General features: G+C 40.0%; 1 protein-coding gene across 6 annotated transcripts in view; it reads right to left on the bottom strand.

The window, feature by feature from the left end:
• npas3 (neuronal PAS domain protein 3) overlaps window positions 1-27,182 on the bottom strand; it is a 390,159-nt gene that overhangs the window by 43,570 nt on the left and 319,407 nt on the right. For all 6 annotated transcript variants that reach the window (XM_082516529.1, XM_082516527.1, XM_082516528.1 and 3 more), the window contains one exon: window positions 18,880-19,060. In XM_082516529.1, coding sequence (XP_082372655.1) covers window positions 18,880-19,060 — 181 coding nt within the window. The remainder of the gene's footprint in view (window positions 1-18,879; window positions 19,061-27,182) is intronic.

The raw sequence follows: 27,182 nt of genomic DNA, 5'->3' as shown, positions 1-27,182 counted from the left end.
AAATGGCAGAAAGAAAAAGTGGATCAGGCCAGAGGTGATTGATACTTTCAATTTGAGATACTAGGAAGAGTTAGGGAATGATCATAGGGAAGTTCTATGAGAAATACATACATACAGTATTGAAAATCAGCTTAGAAAACACTGGACAGAACTTTTAGTGTCCTGTGTACTTTAACAGAAGAGGCGCAACATGTTAAGTTGTAAAAAGCTTCTACTGGTACTGTAACTGATTCTGCGTGACTAATGAGCCATATCTTGAAGTAATGGGTGAGATTTGTGAGGATGATGCAAGACTTGCATCAAAACAGCAAGACAGTGGTGAGGTGACAGACGGGTTCAAGGTGGGGGTGGGATAGTCTCTGAGCCCGCTCTTGTTTGCAGTGGTGATGGAGGAGTTGACAAGTGAGGTCAGGCAAGAGTGTCAGTGGACCATGATGCTCACAGGGACACTGTGATCTGTATTGAGAGTAAGGAGCAGGTGGAAGAGAGCCTGGAGGTGGAGGTATGCTCTGGAGAGAAGCAAAATAGCTCAGGTCAGCTATCCAAAGCAACAGACAGAGCGAAGTAAGGAAGAAGAGAGTGTAGGCAAAGCGGAAGTGGTTGGAGACAAGTGTTAGGGGTGATTTGTGAGTAAAGAGACCTGCTATAATGTAGGGTTGTGTTGGCAATTATAAAAAGGCAGGAGAGGTGACAGGTTAGGAGTGACCAGAATTGACAGTTAGAGAGGAAAGGCTGAAGCGATCTGCAGACCACAGAAAGACCACAGAGGAGATTCATGGATGTCATGAAGAAGGACATGCAGACGGTCGGTGGGACAGACAAGGATGGCAGGGATCGGGTGAGATGTAGGTAGATGATTCCCTGTGGCGAATCCTAAACGGAGCAGCCGGAAGAGGTACATCTCTTCATCATTGTTATAAAAAGTACATTATTTACTTACCTAAGATACTGTGGGCTTGCTTCGATTCATACACATAGAAATGGATGTGTGTGCCACTGCCCACACTGAAGCCATAAATGCAATCTAATTCTCTGGGAAACACTGAACCACAAGGCAGAGCAGACCCATGGGAGATCAGACAGGCAACCATGAAGGATGTGCCGCAGTGCACTTTCTTCCAAACACAGTATATACATATATAAGAGCAGGAATAATCTAAATATGGGGTCACACACACACACACACACACACACACACACACACGGAAAGCACAAGCGAGCTAGGTATTCATCACAGGGAGAGACTATTGTCAAAGAAAAGTTTAATTGTGTAAACACTCTGTAACTGTCCTGTCATATTCCTGCCTCTCCGGCTCACTATCGCCTCCATGGCTGTAATTGAATTGCTAGTGTCAGGAGGGAGAGGAGGGGAGGAAGAGGTGGAGGAGGGAAAGGCAGGAGGCGAGACTTGCCTTATGAATAGAATGTGTTTTCTATCAGGCAGGATTTGACAAATTGTGTCAGGAAGAAAAGTCCAAGCGATAACAGTTTGGTATATGAAAGTGGAGGAGGTGCTACAGGGGAATGGAGAACAGGCAGCGAAAGGGCGAAGAAGAGGGATGAGGAAGGAAAGAAGGAAAGACAGAAGGAAAGAAGCAGGGGCAGAAATAGGAAGTGATTTTTTAAAAATGTGGAGGAAGAGAAGAGCGGAGATACTGGTTGGAAAAAGAAGATAGGAAAAGAGGGCTTAAGAAATCAGAGGGGAGAGGTTTGAAGGAAGACAAGTATGGGGAGTGAAGACGAGGAGGAGGTGGGAGAGATAAAGAAGCAAGGAGAAAAAAGAGGAGATAGAGGAGGTAAAGGCAGAGGACAAAAAGAAATGGATGGAGGAAGAGGGAAGGAGATGATGAAGACTACGAAGTTGGGAGTAAAGACGGAGAGGAAAAAGAGGACGAGACAACAGTGGAAAGGAGAAGAAAGAGGAGGAAAATGAGTGAGAGTGGAAGATAGGAGCTGTACTGTCTGTACTGAGGAAGGAAAATGATCTGAAGAACAAGGCAGAGACGAAATTGAGGAAGAGGACGCAATGAAGAAGGATTCAGTCAGATTCCTGTACAGTTTTTTACAAAGCTTTACAAAGTTTGTGTGTTCGTGTGTGTAACAGTAGATTCCCTCAAAACCTTTCCCACATTGTTTAAAGCCTGGGAACTAAAGTTTTTTTCATATATAATCTGTAACACACCTCCACTTCTCCTCCTCCTCTTCCTCACCTCACTTTCTCCATTTCCTTTCCTCCCCCAGTGCATCCTCCCCACATTTCCTCTCCTTTTTCACTACAGTGATAAAAAAAAGATACTTTTATTTTGACAGTCTTATCAGGACAGTGAGCTCAAATCAAACAGTGCTCTAATAGCCTTGAGACACCTCAGTCCTAGCTTTGTCTCTCCTGGTCTCTTTTGACTCCTGTATTTCCTCCTCTGAGATATCCCTCAACCCCTCGTTTCATCTTCCTCCCTCCTCCTCCCTCCTCTTCTTTCTCAGTGATCTCCCTGTGATAGGACTAAGGCTTTTCTAAGCTGTATTTAGCTTTTCCACTTTCTCTTTTGGGAGCTGATCTACCTATGAAAAGACGGGGGGAAAGGGAAGACAGAATGGTTGTGAAACAAAGACAAAAAAGAAGATGAACGATTACAAAGCAACAAAAAAGGTCAAAAGTTTGAAGGCAGATCTGTATATTTTGGTTAGGTACCAGTGACAGGAACCCTCATGTGCTGGAGAGAGCAGTGCATTAATGATCAGCGTGTCTGCGTCTCATGTTTTACATAATGACACATTCAAGTGTCCGCATACCATTGTCCACAAAGTATAGAGACAATAGGGTTGAGGAAAGGAGGGAAGACGTGGAGTCTGAGGTGGAGGGTAAATGAACAGACAATTTGTTTTCCCTGATACGGATGATGAGACTGACAGCTCGTCTTTGTTCTGACTGAGGTCGGAGGTCACAATGACACACGCATACACAACGCAGAGATAATAGGCAATTGTCTGTATCTGCAACCTGCATAATTACTTCCAGAGACAGAGAGAGACGTGACTCCTGCTGGAAAGCCCAAAAGGGAGGAGAAAGACAGAAAACAAGGGCAAAACAAGCCAAAGTCAGGAGACTGCAGAGAGAAAGAGAGTGACAGTTTAGTTCTTGCGTTAGTCCTGAACCGGCTACTGTGAAGCAGGATTTGGGGCTTTAACTCCACAATTCAGTCAACTTCAGGTTTTTGGAATTTTGGAAAGGGGGTTACTGGTTACTGGGTTACATCGGCATAATAATTAATGCTGCACACCTAAGAGGTCAACCCCCACCAAAACACTGCCTACCTGACAAATCAGGTCTCTTTTAAAGACATATACATACTCAGAAAATCTTATGGGCCCCCTATGCAGGTAGTGGCAGGGTCAATGTTTTAAAGACCATTTAAAGTTTTTGTCTTTCCTTGACAAACATCAATAAGCAATATAGATTTTTAGGAACAACTTCACTTCACTTTTTTTCTTTCAGAAGCTTTAAAGCCATTTCATTGCTCTATGAGCCCTAATATTGCAAAATCATTAATTGTTACAGTTGTGGTCAGAAATGTACAATAATCAGGGGCATGAATGTCATGGTAATTTGGGGCTTTTAATGATTTCTTTGAACTGATTTATTTTTTTGAAGCAAGCTTCACATTGCCTTGGACTTGAGAGGGTGCTGATCGAGAAAGAAACCCCTAATCTAAAACTGACACCTTCAAGTGGAAATTTGCTGCTGCCCATGTGGACAAGCTAAATGCCTTTTAGAGTAAAGTTTTATAGATTGGGCTATTTGGCCACAAGTAAATCAAGTGTATTTTTCGTTTGTGTTGTATTGGCAGAGCATGCATTTTTAATATTGTTCAATCATTTTCATTTAATTGTGGGAAGCCAAAATCATGTCAATCACTGAAATGAGAATTCAATTAACTGTGCAACCCTATTATGCATTACTGCGTATTTACTTTACAGAACAAACAATTGTAAATGCAGCGACATCTTCCAGTGTCTTAAACCTGTGACACCTGCGTCATTTATGATCGTACTATTTATATGATGAAACGGGAGTTAGATGATGAGACGCAATCTCTCCAGCATGTTTTGCGGATGCCTCAGGGAGCTCCTCTTGCTACAAGTCATGCTTGACTCATCTCACCTAAGAGGGGTCCAGGAGGCAGATGCCCATATCATCTCAGCTGACTCCTAGCATCTCTACTCAGCCCCTCCAGAATTACCAAGCTCTGCACTCTATCTCTAAGGCCGAGCCCAGACAGCCTTCAGAGGAAAGTCATTTCTACTGTTTATATCTCCAGTCTAATTCTTTCAGGCAGTTCCCACAGCTCATGGACATAGGTGTGGGTAGGAACATCGATCGATCTGTAAATCGACACCTCTGCTTTCCTAGTCTCTTCACCACAACAGACCACTCCAGCACTGGCATCAATCTGTCTGTCCCCTCACTCTTGGACAAAACCCCGAGATACTTTAACTCCTCCACTTGGGTAGCAACTCATCTCTTACATGGGGTAGACACTGCACCTTTTTTCAATTCAATTACAGTCACCAAGAAGCACTTTATATTGTAAGGAAAGATCCTACAGTAATAGAAGGAAACCCCAACAATCACACAGGGGAGAACCATAGCCTCAGACTCTTCTGCTACTCCACTATCCACTGTAACTGGTTACATGCTGCCAACACCACCTGTTATGTGAACCTTGTTAGAATGGTAAACCTGGGCTTATTTATTGAGCCTTTGTGTTGCCGCTTAGCCTGATTAGGGACAATAGTGCAAATGAATAACTAAACTTCAAATCTAAAAATGTATAATATGAGTGAATTCCATACATTGCTGATTCTGTAGCAGTCGGTTTTGCAGGGTGGAGTTGCTAACCCCACGCCCAACCCTCGTCCTTTCTCATCCAGGCTTGCCAGGACGATCTGATGATCTGAGCCCGGATGATCTGAAAATCGTCGACATCACCTGGGACGAAGCCAAAGCAGTCGCCACTGACCGACGTCAATGGAGATCGTTAACTGCCCGATACGCTACTTGGTGTAGGCGAAACTAAGTCGGGGTGGGCAACTCCAGGCCTCAAGGGCCGGTGTCCTACAGGTTTTAGATACCCTGCATCAACACACCTGAATCAAATGATGAGTTCATTACCAGGCCTCTGGAGAACCTCAAGACATGTTGAGGAGGTCATTTAGTCATTTAAATCAGCTGTGTTGGATCAAGGACACGTCTGTCGTACACCCCTGAACTAAGTGCTAAGTAATGGGGGAATTAGATGAAATGCACAATGCAAGAAGTAGAAGAAGTACAGAGAAATGTCAAAAGATCACGAGTGACGAATTAAAGCAGAGGTGGGTTAGAACTGTACTTGCATGTGTGCCACACATGCAGATGTGAAGCAGATAAATCCATAGCTTTTGGTCCCAGTCATGCTAAAGAAAAAACAAAACAAGCCAAAAACAAATACAAACAGACAAAGCAAATATGAGATTTCCCAACGGGCTCTTCCTCTGACATTTTCAGTGACAACAGTGGTGTCACAAATAAAATACAGTGTCCAGCACCTTATAACACTCCTATCCTGCATTGTTTTTTAGCCAAACATAGCAGGGTGCTGGATCTTTTCTTTTCTTTTTGTAAAAACTAAAACCTGAGGAGGAAGAAGCTTAAACCTTGTGAATATGAAGTGTTAGACACACAAGCAGCCCAATAAGAAATGGTCTGTTAGTTTTCTTTTTTACTGAATTAAAGCCAAAATAGAAGTTAAACCGCTTGTAAGCAATCTACATTCAGAGAGTGGTTCAAGGTTCAAATTTATTTATATAGCATATTTCCAGACAGATGATTATAGCTCAGAGATGGTTATACTGGAATCCTAGTTTTGGACTTTTTAAGTCTTGGCCTGGACAAATACCCCCATATGAACAAAGCATCCTTTGTCCCATACATCCACTGCAACTCTTCTGCACATGTCCAAACCATCTCAACCTTGCCGCTCTAACTTTGTCTCCAAAACAACAACCTGAGCTGTCCCTCTGATCTGCTTATTTCTAATCCTGCGCATCCTGGTCACTCCCAGTGAAAACCTTAGCATTTCATCATTTCTGTCACCTGCATATATACAACCAGTCGCACTACCAGCTTGTAAACATTCTCTTTCACTCTAGCTTCCCTCTGTCACAAATCACCCAGGCTTTACTGTTCCACCTGCCTCCCTCTCACTCGCACATGTATTCTGTTGTACTTCTACTGGCTTTCATTCCTCTTCTCTCCAAAGCATACCTCCACCTCTCCAGGCTCTCTTCCAACTGCTCCCTACTCTCACTACAGATCACAGTGTCATCTGCAAACATCATAATTAACAGAGACTCCTGCCTGAACTCATCTGTCAACCTGGACACCAAAGAACCTTCTTTGCAGTTCCTTGCAAAATCATAGAGCAGATCATAGACAAGTTAAACAATCTATCTTACCCCGAAAAAAAAAATGCTAGCTTGCCAATGCAGTAGGGCTGCCACGATTTGTCGACTAGTCACGATTACGTCGACTATCAAAATCGTCGACGACTGATTTAATAGTCGACGCGTCGTTTGAAACTTTGTAAGATCACAAAAGACGCAGGAATAAGTGGCAGGATTTAAGAGTGTAATAACGGACTGAAACAGAAGATGGCAGCATTGCATGTACAAGGATGTCAGCTACCGTTAAACCCCGAAGAAGAAGAAGAAGAAGAAGCAGCTGTGTCCCAGAATTCATAGCGCGGCCCAGCGCAGTTTCCAACAATGGCGGCAGCTAGTTAGTTTTAATGTTACTCTTATTATTCTTTCTGGGTCACAAAATAAACGTTTAACATATTTTCAGGCGAGAATGTAGCTGTGTAAACCTCAAATATCTGCTCAGTTTATCAGGACACATATTTTCAAAAGCGCTCCGACGTTTTCGGAGACATCTGTTACCCACTAGCTCGTTAGCGAGCCGGGGGCTAGGCTCACTAGCGCCGTGAGAACACCGGACTCCCCGCAAATCGTTTTCAAACCCACCGCCGTCTTTCGCTACTCAGGTTAAATATATATATGAGTCACTTAGATAACTTAAAATGTTATTGTTTGGCTTTTTTTTTAGTATTTTATTTGTTCCTGAGTAAATCAGTTTGTCTGAGATTAAAGTTATAGTTTTTACACAGCTGAATAAACATCAAGCAGACAACTGATTATCAGAAGTGTGAGATGCTCCAGAATATACTCCAGTGTCCTGTTATATTTTAGATAGCAAGGAGTTTATTAAACTTCACCGAAACAATCTGCAAATTTCATTAAAATTTAATAAACTATCATCTTGTCTTTATTTTTAGTTAGCACAGACCTTAAACACTTAAAGCTGTAAGCTAATGATAGTTATATAAGAGCAGATGCTGCTGGTGCAATAAGCTGTAGTTTTACGTCCAATGGATGATGATCTGATTAGTCGACTAATCGCAAAAATAATCGGTGACTAGTCGACTATCAAAATAATCGTTTGTGGCAGCCCTACAATGCAGGATGCTTTGGGAAATTTTCTATAGCTAATGATTCCAGATTTCTTTGGTTACCCTAATTATGACTAAAAATGAAAATATGGAATACATGCTGAACACACTGAAATATTAAAAGCATTATAGCTGATCATTAATATATAGGTTTGTTTGCCATTTAGAAGAATTGGAGCCAGCACGCATATGGCGAGAGGTGGCATACACCCTAGGCGGGTTGCCAGTGCATCACTGGTTTTGCTCCTCATAATGTAAATCTTTTGGTTTTAGGTTTATCGGCCACACTGGAATAACGTGCTTTTTTAGGGTTTGACTAGCAGCTAACAATATGACTATAAAATTATCAGCATTTGATTAACAACTAACTTCAAACGGACTTGTAACTTCTTATTGCATGTTGCAAATATTTGTCACTCAACAACACAATTATAAACACATTTTAATACATTTAACCAGTGGTCTTTCAAAGTTGCATCACTGCAACTTCCATCACTGTTCAGGACAGTTTTTTCTAAAGAGCCCATTTCCATGTTAAATTAATTCATAACTCAGTCTTCACTTTTCTTCCTCTGTGTCTCTGAGTCCTTCTGTTGTTATTTCTTTTCTTTTAATTTCTATCTCTCTCCTCGTCTCTCTGTTCATGTTTGGCCAGACGAGCGCAGCGTCCCCAGATAAAAGACAACCAAACAAGAAAGGGAAGTACAAAAAAAACAAAAAACAACAACACAAGAAGCAGAACACGATGAGAAGGAAGAAGAAACAGAGAGGACGGGGACAACAGAGCGAGGCGCATGCTTGGTGTAATTGAATCCAGGCGGCAGCAGAGAGAGGGGCAGATGGATGAACTGAACAGATTAGCATCCGTAATCAGAGGAAGGCGTGAGGAGGAATAGATGTGGCGGCCGTGTTCAGTGAGCTGCTAACTGGTTTTACAAACATGTCTGTGAAGAGTTGCTCTGGCTCCTGATGAACACAAACTATGACTTATTGTCTCTGATCAGATGGAACAGACGTGCACCCGCTGTTTTACATGATTACTACTTCTACTGAGGCTTTGAAGAGGGTCATCGCCTAGCTCTGATAGAGACAAGAACGTGGACAGATCGGTTGCCGGTCACGGAGTGTTGGCTGTGAAACTTCAAGTTCATCTGTAAGAGACATTTAACAAACAGGAGGAAATGTCTTATTTAGTTTTTTTCAGCCTCGGATGAATCCATATTTGCTGTTCCAGTGTGTATAAATCAAACACAGTGTGTGCTGCTTATACGTTGTTGGGGCAAACTACCCTGAACAGATAATGGAAGGCCTCTCATTGGCTTCAGGTTTAGGGTACGGTTAGAGTCAGAGTAAGTCTCCGGGAAATAAGAATAGCTCATCTTGCCATCATGCTAATGTGATCTTATGTGGGTACAGACTTGCGACCTTAGAGCTGGGATGTTCGGTTCAAGCTTCATGCCCCCCTTTTTAATCTATCTTCATCACTTGAAATATCAGCTTTTCCTTGCTTCCTTCCCTCTGTCCCATTGTGTTTACACTTGTTAGATACCTTCTTGATTAAGCCTCCAATTTACTCTTTCTGTTGCTTTCCTTTTATTAAACTGGATCCATTTTTGTTTTTTGTCCCTTTTTAGTTTTCACTAAATCTATCCATGTTAACCTTCATGCCCATCTTTGACATTCTTTCCTTCCTTCTTTTCTTCTTTCATTCATACCATTGGTAAACTTGCTGTAAAATGCATTTCCACATCCTTCCATAGTCAAATGCTTATCCATTTTTTCCTTCCTTTCTTCCTTCCATATGATAAAGTGCTATATAGGGCCTTTCTTTTCTGGTCTATTATTTATTCACTTAAGTTCCTCCAGTTTACCCCATTCGTCCTTCCTGTTTTAAACTGGATCAATTTTTGTTCCTGTTTAGTTTTTGCACTCTCTATCCTTGTTTTCTATTATATTTCAGGGACCTGCTAAACATTATTTCTTAATTTCTTCCCCTGCTTGTACTTTCCTTCCTTTAGTTAGTCTTTTCTTATTCCTGTGCTGTAATACTGAAACTTTAACACATCGTTTTCTCTTTGCACCGTCAGGGGCAGACCTCTTCACCATGTGTGACATATCACTCTCTAAACTTAGTTTGAGCTCACTCACTCTCACACACAATTAAAAGTTGAGTGTTGGACCTTGAAGAGTTCCCATGTTATCATTGCTGTGACAGAAAGATAGCAGTGAGGAACGCTTTATTTGCCGTCCGGTGCCGTCCTGTCCTCTGCTGCCGTTATCTGAACAGCTCCGGCTTCCATTGTAAACAGCCCTGTCCTCGTTAAGAAGCCTAATTAGAAAACTCTAATAATAATGGTGTGTGATTGTCCATTGTGTACTCTAAAGATTCCATTTAGAGCGGTGGCGAGCGGGTGGCGGTTTAATAAAACTTAACCAAACGGATAATTTTGCTCTAGTAATAATCCTCTGCTTCTGAAAGTTCTTTGTTTGCCTCAAGTGGTTTTATTGCTTTGCTTAAAAAAAAAAGACACTGATTTAATTAATCTGGGCACTTTCAGAAAATCCATTGTGACTAATTTTGCCACTGAGTGTGGATTTTAGAGGACCTGCTGTATAGAAATCATTTACCAGGTCTGAAAAACAGAACAGCTTTATGCAAGACTTTGAGACTGAAAAAATTCCTTTTTGTGTTAAGACTGTTGGCAACTCTGCTTGTGAGAGTGAGCTATCCCTCACTAATTAGTTTACTGAAGAAAAACAATCATGTATTAACCTTGATCATTATCTAGAAACAATCAGCTCACCGGCCTAGCTTGTAACGGGTGTAACCTGCCACTGCACAACCTGTGGTAGTGTGATTGCCCTTAGCACTGTGCAATCTTGAGAATCAGTTTATCAATATGCAAGATTAACACGGTGGACAAGTATATTTTACACTTCGATTGTGGCTCAAGGGTTGGCAGTTCGTCTTGTAATCAGAAGGTCGTCGGTTCGAGCCCTGGCTCGGACAGTCTCGGTCGTTGTGTCCTTCGGCAAGACACTTCACCTACTGGTGATGGCCAGAGGGGCCGATGTCGCGATATGGCAGCCTTGCTTCTGTCAGTCTGCCCCAGGGCAGCTGTGGCTACAACCATAGCTGTCTCCACTAGTGTGTGAGAGTGAATGAATAGTGGAATTGTAAAGTGCTTTGAGGGTCTCAAAAAGCGCTACATAAATGCAATCCATTATTATTATTTTAACCATGATGTTTTCTAAGCCTAACCAAGCAGTTATCCAACTTCAGGTTTCTGCCAATCCAGAAAGAATCACCAAGAAATCTAACAAGCATGGACCGGAAAAACACGAACCAAGAACTTTCTTGGGAAGCCACTGCCGCATAAAGTGAAAGCTAAAAATCAAAGATACACACATTGGACACAGGCTGCAGTGTCCTGGTCCTTATACAAACTTTTTTTACACTTGCCATAAAAAAATTGTAATAGCTAATACGTTGCAATAGAGGAGGACTGAAGTCCCTCCTAGTGGTCAGTGAGTGAGATATTACGAAATAAAGCTGGTAATAAAAAGATAAAACCAACACTGAGGTAGAGAAAACAGCCAAACACACAACTGACGAAAGAAAGTGTGCGGGTTTGCTTTGCTAGAAGCACGTATGAATTTGACCACAAATCAAAATGATCACATACTCAGCTCACAAAAATCAGGAGTGAAAGGTGCATTATATTTTGAAAAGTTCATTTTCATTTGTGCTCATACAAAGAAACTGAGGTGGATTTGGGAGAATTTCTTTTTTCTTTCAGTGACTGGAGTCTGAATCCATATCAATCACCACACCTCAAAATGCTTGGACAACATTACCAAAGCAAGCTGCTAAGAAAAACCCAGAAACTTTTGTTTGCTACCTAGCTATAGTGCTCTATATGATGCACAGCACATTAGAATTTCTTACATACAGTTGGCATCAAGCTCTTTTTAAAGGCCTTTGAGGAAAACAAAAATATTTGAGAAAATGAGGCTTGAAGAAAGAGGTGAATGACAACTAGAGTGTGTAATACAAGAGAACAGTGTACATGTGTAAATATCCCTCCAGATTTGACCTTTGCCTCCTGTCCTGGAGTACAAGTGACATTTCAAATGCAAATACAAACACACTCGACTACCGAACACACACACACACACAGTAAATTAGTCCTTGGGCAGCAGCCGCTGCCAATGGCTACTCTACATGACATTAAACGTAGGTGACTGTAAACTTGGATAATTATGATAAATGTGAGTGATTATGACGAATTATTCCCCTCCATTGTGCTAATAGCATAATTAGCAACAATAATCAAAGACTTATGATGTTGAAATAAGGCAATGCCGCGGACAATTAGACCGCAAGGAGCTAGTAATGGAGAACTTATGGTGTTTTCCTGGAGGGCAGAATTACTCTTACTTCCAGAAAGACTTTGAAACTGGGCTGGTTTTCTTAGTAATTCTGCCCTCTGATGAGAGAAAATTGAAATAAATACTCCATTAAATGCAAGCTTTTATGAAGATGGAGTGAATGAGAATGAAAGTGAGTGTAAATAAGAAGGCAGGTGGCTCAAAGGCAAACCATGTAGGTACTGCTTTGTCCTTCGAGTCAACTATTCAAGCTAAATTTTAACTTGAAGACATAAACAGTAAGAAAAACTGAAACTGTTGTCATGATTCTGGAAACGTGACCATACATGCCTCGTCTCGGGTGTTTTCTTCCTGCTCAGGCAGAGATAGTCTAAGGCGTACTGAAGCCTGAAGGCACATCAGATCATTAAAGCAGCAAAGACCTAATCTTGAGTTTGGATAATAAGGCAAAGGAAATGACGGATGTATAAACTCACTGTCATTTTTCTGTCAGAGGTGTCATCATTGTGTGGTCATGCAGTTTGAAGAAGGGATGGTTTTTGAAATCTTGCCCTCTTGCTGTGTTCAAAAATCACTTTGACATCAGAGATGTTAGAATGTTGCTGAACAGCAAACCTCTAAAAGCAAAACAGGATCAAATTCTCTAGGTGATGGATTGAAAGATGCGCTCCCTTTCACAAACTCATGGGAGAAACAATTAAATCATGTGTCTAACACTAACAGAACCTCGAATATTGCAAGAGGGATGTGAATGTGAGTGTCAAATTCAGTTACTATTCAGTTGCTGAATATCCAGAGGCAGTAGTGCTATTTTTATATAAGCATCTATATGACATTGTAAGGCAGCTGGGCTTTCACCCGATTTGCAAAATCACCATCACACTTTTGACAAATTAAATCTTGCCGAGATAAAAGCTATATGCTTGCAGAGAATGAGAAGCTGCCAGCAAATATTCCTACAATGATAACAAAAAGTGTTTAATAATAGCTGTAAATGATATCACCCTGTTTATCTTGTTGGTCCATGATTAACATTGCAAGTTACCATTACATTATTGTGATATTGTAGCTTTGCAATGTGGGGAAAAAGGGAAAAAATGATATTGCTCATATAAAATATAGTTCATCTGGAGCAAATAGTAAGCATTTTAAGTGAAACTTGGTTTGCTGTTAGCCAAATTTAGCTTACTCGCGTTGCTTTTTTAATAAAAGCAATAAAGCAGTAAAAGCAGCTTTTAGCTAACTTCTTGGCTAATGCTAACTGAATGCTCACAAGACAGCATTTGCCAATGGCAATGTTGACTAACATTATTATGATGATGTAGGAAAAACATGAACATGGGGATACCAGATATCCCTAATCACTTAACAACATGCTAACTCTATAGCTTGGTACACTGACTACTTGCTAGTTTTCGAAGCTGTCGCTGGTTTCTCCTTCTATCTATGCCTTAAATCCGACTGGTTGAAATTACTTTGTGGCAGACAGTAATTCCCCTTATAAGTGTCATTTAACAATAGGTTTCCACTGATGACTTACTACATCAGTGTAGCAAATCAAACTGCATGAGATGTGCTGTGCTGTATACAATTATCCAAGTTGGCTCAAATTTAACAGTGACAAGTTACTGATCTTCCTTTAGACTTTCCCCAAGTTTAAATGGTTTTTGAAAGATTAAACAAAGAAAAGTACTCAAACTAATGGCTGCCTTGGAGCAAGGAAATTGAACAGATTAAAACTAAAGGTCAGAGCATTTACACTTACTCAATGCTAAATTACATGTTTGATATTCATTTTGTGTAACAGGTTAGTAAGAATGCAACATTTCAGGATTTTTAAGAATCTGAAAAGCTTTCTGTTTAATAGGTATTAGATGATGAGGATGAGTTTTAGTAACTGGTCTTTTGTTTGAGGCAAGATCTTACAATTTTAGCGAAGCACTCCTTTGGTCATGCTACAAATTTCCATGGTGCGACAAAAACACTAGACTTAAACACAAACCTGTCTTTAACAATATAATCATTAGAAATTATATTATAAATGCACTGATTAAATCTAGCAAAACCTTCAGTATTGCAGCAAAAGACTATAGAATTTGTCCAAAAAACCTGTAGCAGCCTTACTGCCACAAAATAAGTTTTCAAAAACCTTACCATTGCCAAAATCTTACAGCTGTGCCAAAACATGCAACCATTAACCACCTCCTTCATTGTAAGAATGTCAAAGGTCAAAGTCAACAGCCAGCACACATCAGATACATTCCCGAAGTCTATGTGACCCTGAACTGATGATATGTAAAGAAGATACTGAAGTGAGAGAAAATAAGAGCTGCATGGAGAGTTTTCCTCCTCTCTGAGACTCTGAATTACACTTAGGAGTAATAATTTTCAACCACTCACCCTTCAGAACAGTTAGAGATGCTGAGCCTCTCAGGCTCAGTTTGACTGATATTAGTCAAATTGCGTCATGCGCTTTTAAAGATGACTCTCTTTAACTGCAAGAGGGTGTTGAAAATAGAAGCGTTGAGCTTCAAAGGAAACTCTCTCCTCCAAGGTCATCTCGTGTTTTAACTCCAATTTCAATACTTTATGAGCGTGACTGTAATTAAAATGATGGGGTCAGCTTTCTGATATATTACAACAGAGCAACCAATGAGGTAAAGCCAGTTAATTCTTTTTCAAATTGAAACTGGCAAACTTCACATGGAAAAGACAACTTTTGGTTTCTTGAAATGCGGACGGAGTCTCCTTTATTTAGCAAACAGGACATTAAGTTGTAGGCAGTTAACTGGAAATCTGCTTATGCTGTTATCTTAGCTTTGTAGGTGTCTCCTCAGATATCTTGGCTCATTGACCTGCTGCAGAGCATCTTTGTGACTGATCAGAGTCTTTCCTAAAGTCATTCCGCAAATAATAATATAATCTTTTAAACATAAACCATAAACATTCATGGCCATCTGCAGTGAGCAAATGCTGGAGTTCACGTCTTGTATCAAATTGGAATTTATAAATAAAAACCGGTCATGATGCAGATTTTGCTTTCTGCAGAAACATGGTCTTGTATTCTGTTGTAGATATCATTTATAATTAATGGAGCATAGCGATACATCAGGCACACCAGTAGATCAGCTAATTGATATCTAAATATACAACTGGCTAACCCTATATTCTGCAAGCCCATTTACAACCCACCTCCATATCTGCTGTTTCTGAAGCTTCTCTGTTCTGTGCTGAGATCCTTCTGTTGCTTTCTCTCCCTGTGGATTTCAACATGGATGCAGAATGGTGGGGAAGTCCCATATCACCAAATACAACTCATTTTAGATAGAAATGAGGAAAAAATGATTTCTGCTTTTTGACTATAATGACCCTGTCTGATCTGAACCTAATTTCTTGCTTTGTACCGTGGAACAGTAAGTTCCTTTGAAACAAAAGGGCTGTTTTGACTTGGCTTTGAAATGAGATGATTTGAGATTCACAATCAAATTCTGTAAATTACTGAATAAAAAAAAAAAAAAGTTTCCCTTTAGTATTGTTTCACTGCTGTAGAATCAAATCAAAGATGCCCAATTCACGCATTCTTTCTATACTTAAAAGCTTTCTATCTAAGAATGACATGCATTCATTCTCTGACAGACGCATCGGAGAGCAACTTGGGGTTAGTATCTTGCCCAAGGATATTTGGCATGCAGACTGTAACAGCCAGGAACTGAACCACCAACCTTCCAGTTAGTAGATGAGAGCAATTAGAGATTTAAAACCTTAGGATTGAGGATAAGGGTAAGGCTTTTTTCAGAATAAAGCTGCTGTTTCTCAGGTGAGTTTTCATAGAGAACTGACCAGTATTAACATATTTTCTCACAACTGCTCTGATCAAAGATTATATGATTCAAAGTGGATATCTATGATTATACTACATATAGATTTACAGGGGTAAGAACATTGGCGCATGGATTCTTTTACAAGATGAGTGTAATACACTTGATTGATGGTGTCAATCGCTGAAGAAGAATAAAAAGTTCTTTGTCAGCCTGTGGATTTATTTCACGTTTGTCATTGTTAAAGAATTTTAAATCTTTGGTTTCTTTGCTGTATGTTCTGGTCTTTGTTGTACTTTGTTGAACTTCCACCCCAATCAGTTTTAGCAAATATTAAAAGGGAGTTTTTCCTTCCCACTGTCGCCAAAGAGATCGCCCATAGGAGGTCATCTGATTGTTGGGTTTTTTTCTGTCTTCTCTGAATTACTGTAGGGTCTTTGCCTTACAATATAATGTGCCTTGAGGCAGCTGTTGTAGTAACTTGGGGCTATGTAAATAAAATTGAACTCAGTTTTAGTTTGTTCCGGCTTTTTGATCCTTCCTCAACCCCTAATGACAAAAAACCCATGGAGGTGCACAAAGAACATCTAAAGTCCACACAGAAAGTATCCAGCCAACCAGGAGATTCAAAAGTGATGTAGACCAGGTTTGCGGCTACAGTCCTAATCACAGCAGAAGGATATCACCCACCCTTAGTGTGGCTGTAGAGTCAAGGAAAAAGATACAGGACAGACCGATGCCCCAAAATCTCATTGCAGAAACAATCCAACTCAGAGAAAAAAGCACCAGTGAAAGAACTGAAAAACATCCAATTTACAATACTGGAGGTTGAGATGAACAGCACTGTTACCCTGGACACCTGAAATAAGCCCCTTCTTCTCCTGAGAAAAACTCATACAAATTCATACAAGCTCTGCTGCACCCCTTCCTTTTCCAAATTAACATTAAATAACACATACATGAATCCTAATCCTCCCTCTTCCTCTCTCTCTGGTCAAGTTATCATTGGGGATCACTCTTTCACATCCATATATGTCTGCCTGAAACCTCTCCCTCCCTTTTCTCTCTCTTTCTCTGGACAAATTAACATTGCTAAGCACTCATGCACATTCAAACATGTCCCTACATCCCCTGCCTCTCTTTCTTTCCATCTCTCTAGGCAAATTAACATGGGAGAACAAACACCTTTGTCCTCGTTTCCTTGCTTTTCTCTTTTGCTCTTTTTCATCGTGTGGTTGAATTAACTTAGGAATCACAAAGAAATTCATGTAAACTCCCATTTGTATTATTTTCTGCCTATACATGTTTAATTTCTGCTGCTTTTCTTTCTCGTCAGACAAAAAGATGCTGATGACCACATACATGTGCTCTTATCCTATCTCCCTATACATATCCAGTTTGGAGGGTGGGGAGACCAGGTTAGAGGTTTGCAGAATGTCAAAGGAAAAAAAAAACTGGGGGAACAAAAACCTCAAATGTGGAACTTCAATTAATTTAAAGCCCCCACCCATCCATCAGCTGCACCAATCAGCCAAGAATAAATCCGCGGCAGATCTAATTACGGTGCCGTCTCCGAAGACCCCGGCTGCCGCGAAGCCAATCTTCAACTCCTTGTTTGAACAGGCTGATGAACTAAGGGACTCGATGGATATCAAGTCATTTTGTTTAATTTATAAATGGATTTTCCCCTAATACTTAAATTATCATCAGCATGAGAGAGGGAGAAAGTGAAAGAGAGAGAGAGCACAATCCAAAGCGTTTGTAAGGTAAAAAGTCTTGAACATGTGGTGCAGGAGAGGATGGAGGGATAAATGGATGGAGGGATGGAGGAGACAAGGCAAAGAATTCCAATGAGAAATGTGTCCTTTCCCAGTTTATAGCAGTGATGGCTCTACAGTGTGTTGAATCAATTTGTTCAAACATTCAGCAAACGATAGAAGCACCAAGGTTAGAGAATGTTAGCGAGAAATGGGTTGCGACCAAGGAGAACCCTGCAGACTGAAAAATGGAGCCAACACAGAAGCATCACTGACTCCCATGTTTAAATGGCCAGCTTAACAGGATCAAAAACATATGTTTACACTTTTGACTGGTCATTTTTTTCCTGCATGCATCACCTTGACGACATAATTCAGACTCAAACATCTAGACCCGAGACCGTTCAGATATTCTGCTGAGGCTAACACCTACAATTTGACTGCCATATAAAGTGCTCCCCAATGCTATTTCAATGTCTTTCAATCAGTCTGTTACAAACTTTGATTTCATCTAGCTTCAGGAGAAACTTCCTGAAAAATCTAGTCCAAAAAGGTTTATCTGCATACTTTTCTTTTTTTTTTTTTTTTCTAAATGACATCAGAAACAGCAGTATGCGACATTACGTGATGGCAGAGCTTCAGTTCATCCTTTGTCATTTTTTTTTTTTTTTTTTTTTTTTTTTTTTTAATAAATAGGACAGGGGGAATGAATGAGAGAGAGAGGGGGAGAGAAAGAAAGAAAACCAAAGGGGAGAAGAGACGGTGAGAAGGGGGGGGAAGAGAGACAAAAAAAAAAAAAAAAAAAACTCCTGGGTCACCTGTATGGAGAAAAAAAAACAAACAAACCAAACAAACCTCCAAACCTCCCTCCACCCGCTCATTGTAGTGTTGATGCATATGTGTTCTAAGGTGCAATTAAAACCCAGGAGGGCATGGAGCTACCTGCCAAGGAGCAGCAGGTAAGCGCATAGTCCCTCCTGCTAACCCTCAATGACTAAGTGTATTTAAAATTGAGAGGTGGGCAACGACGTCAGGGGTGAGGTATACACCCTACTTTTCAAGAGAATATAGAAGCTTTCTGAGTCAAAAGTCTTGAGTTGTCTGGTTTAGTCAGAGTCATTGCAATTCTCCTTTGGTTTTATCAAGGTCAGTCATCAATCTCTTAAAAAGCAAAGCCTGTTGTCAATTTCATTTTTCAAGCCTCTAGAACTCAAATGGATTGCTTAATTTTGATGGTGAAGTACTTCACAGCAGTCGTAAGTATTGTCCTGTTTGAACCTTTGTAACTTCTTTTCTCAGCTTGAGGATCTGTGGCAAAAATACAAATAAAGTTTCCTAATTTGAAGCCACTCTCCCATGTTTACCTACCTGGTTCGGGCGTCTCAGAGTGTGACGATGAAGAAGCCGAAGAAGCCCCGTCTTCGTTGACTGCTCCCTGGGATAGAGACATCCCTCGGCCTGGAGGAAGTTTCATCCCAAGCTGCTCTGCCATCTCCACATGATCGCCAGGGTGGATGTAGTCAAACACACTGCTACCAGTGAGCTCCACCTGCAGAAATAAAGCGTTGCTAAAAATCATCCTGTAAAACCCTTTTCGTTCTTTCTTTTGTTTCTACACAATCTTTAATTTCTTGGCTCATAGTTTACTGTTTATTATTTGTCATTTATTTTAATAATTGGTCCCACAAACCAGTGAAGAATTTGTGTGTGCTGAAAAACACTCAAATCTCAAATATGGAGAAGCAATGGCTGTTGGTTTTTGGACAGTTCGGAAATTGTTAATTGCTGAAATTCTGTTCTTTGGGGTATCATTTTCATCTTTTTTTTGCTGATTCTTCGTCCTCCTACTCCGCAGCTTGTCATCTTTCTTTCTCCTCCACCCTTTACTCCACGGCTATTTTTCAATCCATAGTTCCATATCTCTATATCCCATGCTGTTCCTTTGATTCCTAAATTCACCCTGTTCCCCTCTGTCACTCTTCTACTTCCACCAATACAATAAAGGCAATCCATCTCACAATGCACACTTTTGTAGAACTGGTAGGATTGAAGATTTTCCCTCAGGAAGAAAAGACAAAATGCATTGAGCATGCATTAAAAGTCTGCTGTAGATGGAGTTATTGAGCAAGCAGAAAAGAGACGCAATTAAGACTCTTACTTAACAGAAAAATCTCTTGGAAAAGGCAAATGCATCAGTTTATTGCAAAATATTCACGTCTAATGAATTCTTCTTTTCTTTTTTTTATTTTCTCTTTGACATGTTATATTTTATTGGTAAGTGACCTTGTTAAGTAAAGATGGTACCATCTGAGTATTTACTAATCAATCTGTGTAGTAAAAGAATGGCTATATGTAAAATATTATACTTTCAGGCAGGTCAAAAAGTCGAGCTCTGCCACAAGCCTAGCAGATTAGATAATCTTACTGTTGTAATGTTCTTCTATGCATCCATTTGGGAAATCTAGTTTAGCCTGCTCAAAGTTGCTGCACACCTGCAAGGTGCTTTGCAACCCACCTCCACCTGAGCTATCAGTGTCATATCTGTTATCATTGACACCTGCTTTGCTCTGGGCTGGGGTCCTTTTGCTACTCTCCCCATCTTAAACTTAGGACGGGGAAGTTGCACAACAAAGCCACGGTGCTAAGCGTTACTACAATCACTCCTCTTGTGAGTGTTATGGTCTGGACAGAAAAAAACAGTAATAACCTTAAAGAGTAGGATAATTTAGAAGCCCTACCATTTGGTAGAATGGGCTATGATTTTGACCACTGTTTTTGATTGGGTCATCTCTTTAACACTGCAGCCCCTCTTGCTCACAGTTCAAATCAATATAATCGCTCTAGGAATGCTACACTAGTATTATATTTTTAACAGGCCAACTAACACCTCCACCCCTCTCTCTTTCATCCCTTCTCTCCTGCTCTTTCTTCTCCTCTCATCCCGCTCCTCTAATCCGTCCCTTGTCAGCCGTGGAGAATCAGCAGCATTTTGTCTTTCTTATGGAAATGGAATAAATAAGCTCCCTCTTATTAAATAAATACAGAGTCCCTTCACCTTAAAGACTCTCATTAGTGGCGATGGAAGCGGATTTGTCTTCGTTAATTGGGGATGAGACGAGCAAGCGCCATCTAAACCACAGCGTTACGCTTACACGCAAACACACATGAACACACACTGGTGCTTGCAAAAGCAAAACACGCAGCTTGCACAAACAAATTCCTGTCAAGGTTAGAAATGCACAAACACAGCTTGTGTGACGCACATTTACACACACACATAATTAGGTACACAAGTTTCAAAGGTGTGATGGTTGTGCTCTGCTATTTAACATGTGTGTTTTCATTTGTAGCATATCAAAAAAGATTGTGCACATTTATTTCCACATGCTAATCTGGTTATGTATGTTTGTGTGTGTGTTCAGGTTTTTTGGGGGTCCGCTGGGACAAAGGGGATTACATGGGTGTAATCCCTTTAATAAGAAATCCCTTTAAGGCAATTTAGTCCCCTCATAAAGTCTCATCTGGAGCAGAAAGTGATGATTAAGAAATGAGGCTGATCACTGAATAACATACACACACACATTCAGACCCTGGTGCACCATGGGAGTTAGTGTTCATGTTTACACATTACAGTGCTAATTGGATCTACATTGTTCTTCCTTGCAATAACACGCTGACTTTTAATCAATTAAAACTTGGCATAACTATTTTACATAAAGTCACTGGTGGAGCTAATTACACAGAGGAAACAATGTAGAAAAGAAATTAGACATTCTGACACTTGCTGCAGCAACACTTTAAAATAATTATCATGCAGCAGACCGAAAAATAACACATTACTGTAGACAAGTATGTGTCAGCTAGAAGTATGTAAAGGGTAGTGGCATTTAAAAAATTTTATAACCCTAGAAACAGTTTAGATGTATTCTAACATTGAAAGTAAATAAAAGTAGAGCTTTGCTCTAATACTAACAGAACTGACTTTTTTTTTCTGGGGGAAAAAAAAGACATCCCCCACTTTTATTTCCAGTGGTCCTAATCCCCTTCTCTACTCGCGGGGTGATGATCAGTATAAACATCACAATGGATTCATAATAAATTATTTTTAAAAAACATATGGCAGTTAATAATTGCTATACGTTTGACAGTGTTCATCCAAAGTTTCATTCAGATCGGCACATCCGTTAAAGAGACAGATGGAAGGGAGGAAGCTGTTGAAATATTTTTATTATTATCCTTTATTTCTCCTGGTGAAAAGCCAGCAAAAGTTACAACAAACAGAACTGGCAGATAAAGTAAATGTAATGAAATTTCAAAATAAGTGTTCTTACAGAATTCAAAAATTAAAATGAGTTGAAATTTGTGCTAAAAACACTAAAGGTCAGGTAAAATAATTTCCACAGTTATCTCTTCCTTTGGTAAATGCTACCATTAGCTGCAGTACTCAAACACTGGTGCAGTCTTACATTGCACAGACATAGTGGGCATTTATGCTTCAACGGTAAATGGACGCCATAGCCGTAAACTCCCCTGAAATTGTACTCTGGAACCAACAGCAAAAACTGCTGTGCCCCTAGAAATTCAACTTCATGATTGGCCTGCTCAGCCTGCCTCCTGTGCATTTTCCAACTATTTTTATGTAGTTTTTGAATTTATTAGTGAGAGAATAACAAACATTGCCTAACTAGGATGAATAATTATCCCAGCATCAATATAAGTACTCACAAATATCAGGAAATTACAGGAGGAAGGTTTCTGAAACTGTTGGAATGGATGTTAGGAAATGTACAAAGTGGAAAAAATTAAGGGATGAACACACCTGGACCACATCAAAGACACAAAACCCAGGAGAGACAAATTTATTTGAGTCTATTGGATGTCACCACTTAACCACTTATAAAACAACGGACATGACTACGCTGCAATTAACAGGAAAATTAGGTGTTTAAAAAGTCCATGTAGCATGAAAAAGGTTTACTTTAAACTGTAAAAAAGAATATTAAGGAACCCAAAATAAAAACATGGAGCCACAAATGAGCAGAATAGGAATCTGTCTGGGAACAGTGGAGGAGTTAAAAGTTGCCCTAAGCTTTATGTATTATTAGATAGTGGATGCTAATATCTTTAATGTTATGTTGTGCATGTTCGCAACACTTTATACATGAAGAGTAAATCAAGAATCTGTTCCAAAGATCACCTTAACACACAATGAAAGAATCTAGGCCAAAGCAGAAGCCGAAAGTTTCAAGTTTTCACTTGAAGCTAAAATTATTTAACATTGTACATTTAAAATGCAAAATTTCTACAATGCCATTACAACTCAACTTGCTCAGTTGACAAGACACCTCTACATTAATTTTTCGTTCATGTCAGAAGAAGCTAGGAAAGGAAACGAACGTGTGTCTCAGGGTTATTATTGTTAACGAAAACTAACGAAATAACGAAAACTAGAAGTGAAAAAACATTTTCGTTAACAGAAATAAAAATAAAAACAACAAAAGGAAAACTAACTAAAACTGTAATGAGTGTTCACAAAACTAACTAAAATTAACTGAATTTATAGCAAAAATGTGTTTAGTTTTCATTGATGTGTGCGTGTCATACAATAGTCAAGGGTGAAAATGAAGTTTAGTTTCCAGATTTATTCTTGCTGTGTCTCATAATGCCAGCAGGTGGCAGTACGTTAGTCGAGTCGTCTGTGTTGCTGCTCCGTCCACGCGCAGAATCATGTCAGGAAAAGTCGGGAGAAAGCGCCAGAGTCCAATTTGGGATTGCTTTGAATATGACTGTGTTTTGGATAAAGCAAGTGTCTTGTAGTGGAAAGAGACAAATAATGAGGGACATTTCTAAAGGGGAAAAATTCCCACAAACCTTAAAGTGCACTTGAAAAGCTCACACAAGAAGGCTAACCTAGCTTACCTTGAGAAGGTAAGGGAGCACACTCAACCCTCTTCCCCAGAAACAGACGCTAAGGCAAGGCAGCGTGATGCATCCCGAGACAACAGGACGGGGATATCTACATAACTGTGTGAGTCAATTGCCTTCAAAAAGTTTATCAATTCACTTGAAACAAAATTACGAACACCCGGTGCTGCAAGAGTTAAAAGTCTAATTGGGGCCAAGATATACATTTTATAGTTGCCTGGTATCAATGGTTGTTCATCTGCCTTTATTCATTTATTTATTTAAAGAACCCATAGGTGGGAATGTGAGTTGTCTGTCTCTGCGTGTTAGCCCTGCGACAGACAGGCGACCTGTTCGGGGTGCAGGGTATGGTAGCTGGAATAGCAACATACCCAAGGATGAGCAGAAGAGCATGACTGATATGATGAAACTTAATTATTGCAAACACAACTAAAACTATAACTGAAACTAATCAAAACTAAACTGAAACTAAGGATTTTCAAAAAAATAAAAACTAAACTAGCAAACAATTGGTAAAAACTAATTAAAACTGATATAAAATTGAAAATCTGAAGTCAAAACTAAATAAAAATAAAAACTAATGAAAATTGCAAAACTATTAAAACCCTGGTGTGTCTGTATGTTCCTGCCTTAGAGCCACCATGCCAAAGTGCAATATGTTTACTTGGCGGATAAAGTGACTCCTGATTTAACACACACAGTTTGTGCCAGTTTCTGTTTTTCACCAAAACACAGCGCTGAAGATGTATGGCAGCCTACGTTTTTTAATCAGGCGGGAACCTTGGCAACAGCAACATCTATATATCAAGCTATCCTTCCAGCTTTCCATACAGAGGTTGGCCAAGAGATTTAATACCATTTCTTTTTTCTCTTTCTCCTAATATCTCGTGTATATGGGGTAGCGAAGTGCGACTAAATTCAGCCTACACAGTAGGCAATGTTTTCAGGGACATGAAGATGTTGGAATAGGTTTCCAACTTTGTGGGGACCTGGACCATCATGATTTACCTACGAAAACATAAACAAAGAGAAGGGAAATGTGGGACATTAAAGTTGTCTAGGACTCGAGGTGGCTAAACTATGACACAAAACTGGGCATTCACATTTGTTAAAATATCCAGTAATGCATCCATTCAGTCAGCACTGCTCTATAAAGATGGAAGAATAGGTATGGGGTAGTCAAAGTTCGTCTGGAGACCTTTATCAAAACAGGCTTCGTCTTTTCAATCTTCTCATTATGTATTATTTGAAAAGGATGGACAACAGATACACTAGCATATTGCAATTCCCCTGCATCAAAGCTGGTTCGGGCCACTCCAGCATATCACTCAGACACAGGAAAAGCAGGACTTGAAATGGACTGGAAATGACGACGGAACAAATCCAACTTATGTGATTCCGCTGAATCAATCTTCCATGTTCTGTTCAGGGTATGTTTAACCTCTCCTTTACCAAAAAACAAAGGAATGATTCAAACAACAGATAAAGAAATACATACATAGTGCTATCAGGGGTTTAACAAATTGAGGGATGTGCTGGCTGAGTGGTGACCTCAGCATAAAAAAAAGCCTCTCATCACTCCCATCAGGCTCAGTATGCATTTTGACATTGTTTGTCTGCTTAGAGTCTTTAGATAAAACTTATTAAAGCACAACAGACACGCAGGCTTTATCGCTTCACTCACCCTCCCAGACAAGGACATCAAGTGACAAAAGACAATAAGAATGACGGCGATAACCGTGTCAAACGAGCACAGAGTGAGTGAGAAAGTGTTTTGCGAATGAATCCAAATGTTAAGCGAGTGTGTTCGTGCGAATCAAAGAACGTGTGTGTTTATGTTCGCCCTTCTGCATCCTTATCAGTCCCTTCTCCATATTTTAGGACGTGCACATGTGTGATGGAAGAGGGTGCTGTCAGCTGTAATTACTGCAGACATACTAGTATTCGCGGCACACTGCTCAGCTATGTGAACCTTGCATTTAGAGCAGGAAACCAAAAAGTCTAGGTTGAGGTTTCTGCCGAACACTAGTTTCTAAATTAAACTGGGCTTTCCTCAACTATTAGCTGGTGGGTTAGGGTTAAAGTCAGGGTAATGTAAGTGATTCCTTTTTTAAGAAGCAAAATCATGGTCTGAATGAACTCTTGTGCCAAAATAGGAGCTGTATAAAGTCTGTTATAGACTCTTCTTGTTAGCCAGTGTCTTTTCATTTTATTTTATTATTTTTATTTTTTGTATATGTATAGTGTAACAATGCTGGAGCTGACAGGTGGAAGAAAAGGGAAGAATAAAAGAAAAAGAGAGGAGAAATAGGAGAAAATATAAGTGATCCATAACAATATGTCTTTCATGGAGGTCATAAAGCAAGTGAGCCGAGAGCTGTTTTTACAGAGACTTCGATACAAGCAGACTAGGGCTGGGCCATATCATACCGTTCACGGTAATACCGGTATAACGTTGGGCAACGATAAGAAAATGAAATATTGCGATAGAATATGAGTAAAACGCGCATGCGCAGTGCCTTTGTTTTCGTACGCACATGGGGGTGACGGAGAATGAGAAAGGCGAAAGCGGATCGTTGAATGAAACAGATGAACCAGAATTGGTTTTTAAAAATGCTGCAACTTCAGTGGTGTGGAACTGGTTTAGCTTTCGTACGTCAGATACACAACAAAGCACTATTTTTGGTAGAGCATGCTAGCAGGCCGTCACTTAAAATCAATCCTTTGATTTTCTGAAAATCGACAGTGCCCCTTATAATCCCGTGTGCCTTATGTATGAATTCTGGTTGTGTTTACTGACCTCGAAACGGTTTTATGTACACGGTGCTCGAAAATCTGTCAAATGTTTTAGTACAACTTTGCTAAGCTACGAAGCCGCACCGCTTGATGGATTGTCGGAGCATTACGGCTATCGTAGGCAGAGCAGAGTGATACGTACTGTGCTTCAACATAATATTACCGTATTGTGTGTGTGTATAACCTCTTTTTAAGTTTTGTGGATATTATACATGGTTATGCTGAGGATATGTCGGCCAGTTTCCACTGGAAATGCCTTTTGGTTAAACTGTCAGCAAGGAATTTGCATTTGCACTGTTACATTTTTATATAACTTTAATGCACATAAAAAACAGCTGCTTGTTTCAGTGAAAATACATTGATGTTTTTTTTTTTTTTGCACTAATAAAGTTGTTGAGTTGTAAAATATTTTGTCTGGTGTCAATTATATCGTCAGTTATATCGTGATAAATATTTTTGGTCATATCGCCCTGCTCTAAAGCAGACTTCTTTTTGCCCCCTCCTAGTCACTGCAAAGGGCGTAGTTTAATGTATTTCCAGACAGACCTGGAGAACATGTCCATTGTTTCTGTGCAATCCATTCTTCTAATGTGATCCGATGTCCTTTGGCTCAGTTCAATTCAGTTTTATTTATAGAGTGCCAAATCTCAACAGTTCCCTCAAAACAATTCACACTGTAAGGGAAAGACCCTAAAATAATACAAACCCCAACAATCAGAGGACCCCCTTGTGAACAAGCACCTTGGTGATAGTGGGAAGGAAAAACTCCCTATTAACAGGAAGAAACCTCTGTCAGGGAAGGGCAGCCATCTGTCGCGAACCTGTTGGGAGTGAATGGAGGGAGACAGGACAAAAGACACGCTGTGGACGAGAGCCAGCAATGAATAATAACTAATGATTCAATGCAGAATGGTGTATAAACACAAAGAGAGTGGAAAGAGGTGAGTGAA

The sequence above is a fragment of the Aulonocara stuartgranti genome, assembly GCF_965226115.1.
Source record: "Aulonocara stuartgranti genome assembly, chromosome: 19".
NCBI classification, from domain to species: domain Eukaryota; kingdom Metazoa; phylum Chordata; class Actinopteri; order Cichliformes; family Cichlidae; genus Aulonocara; species Aulonocara stuartgranti.
Note: the sequence above shows the minus strand (reverse complement) of the source record. Positions and strands in the feature narration are given on the sequence as shown.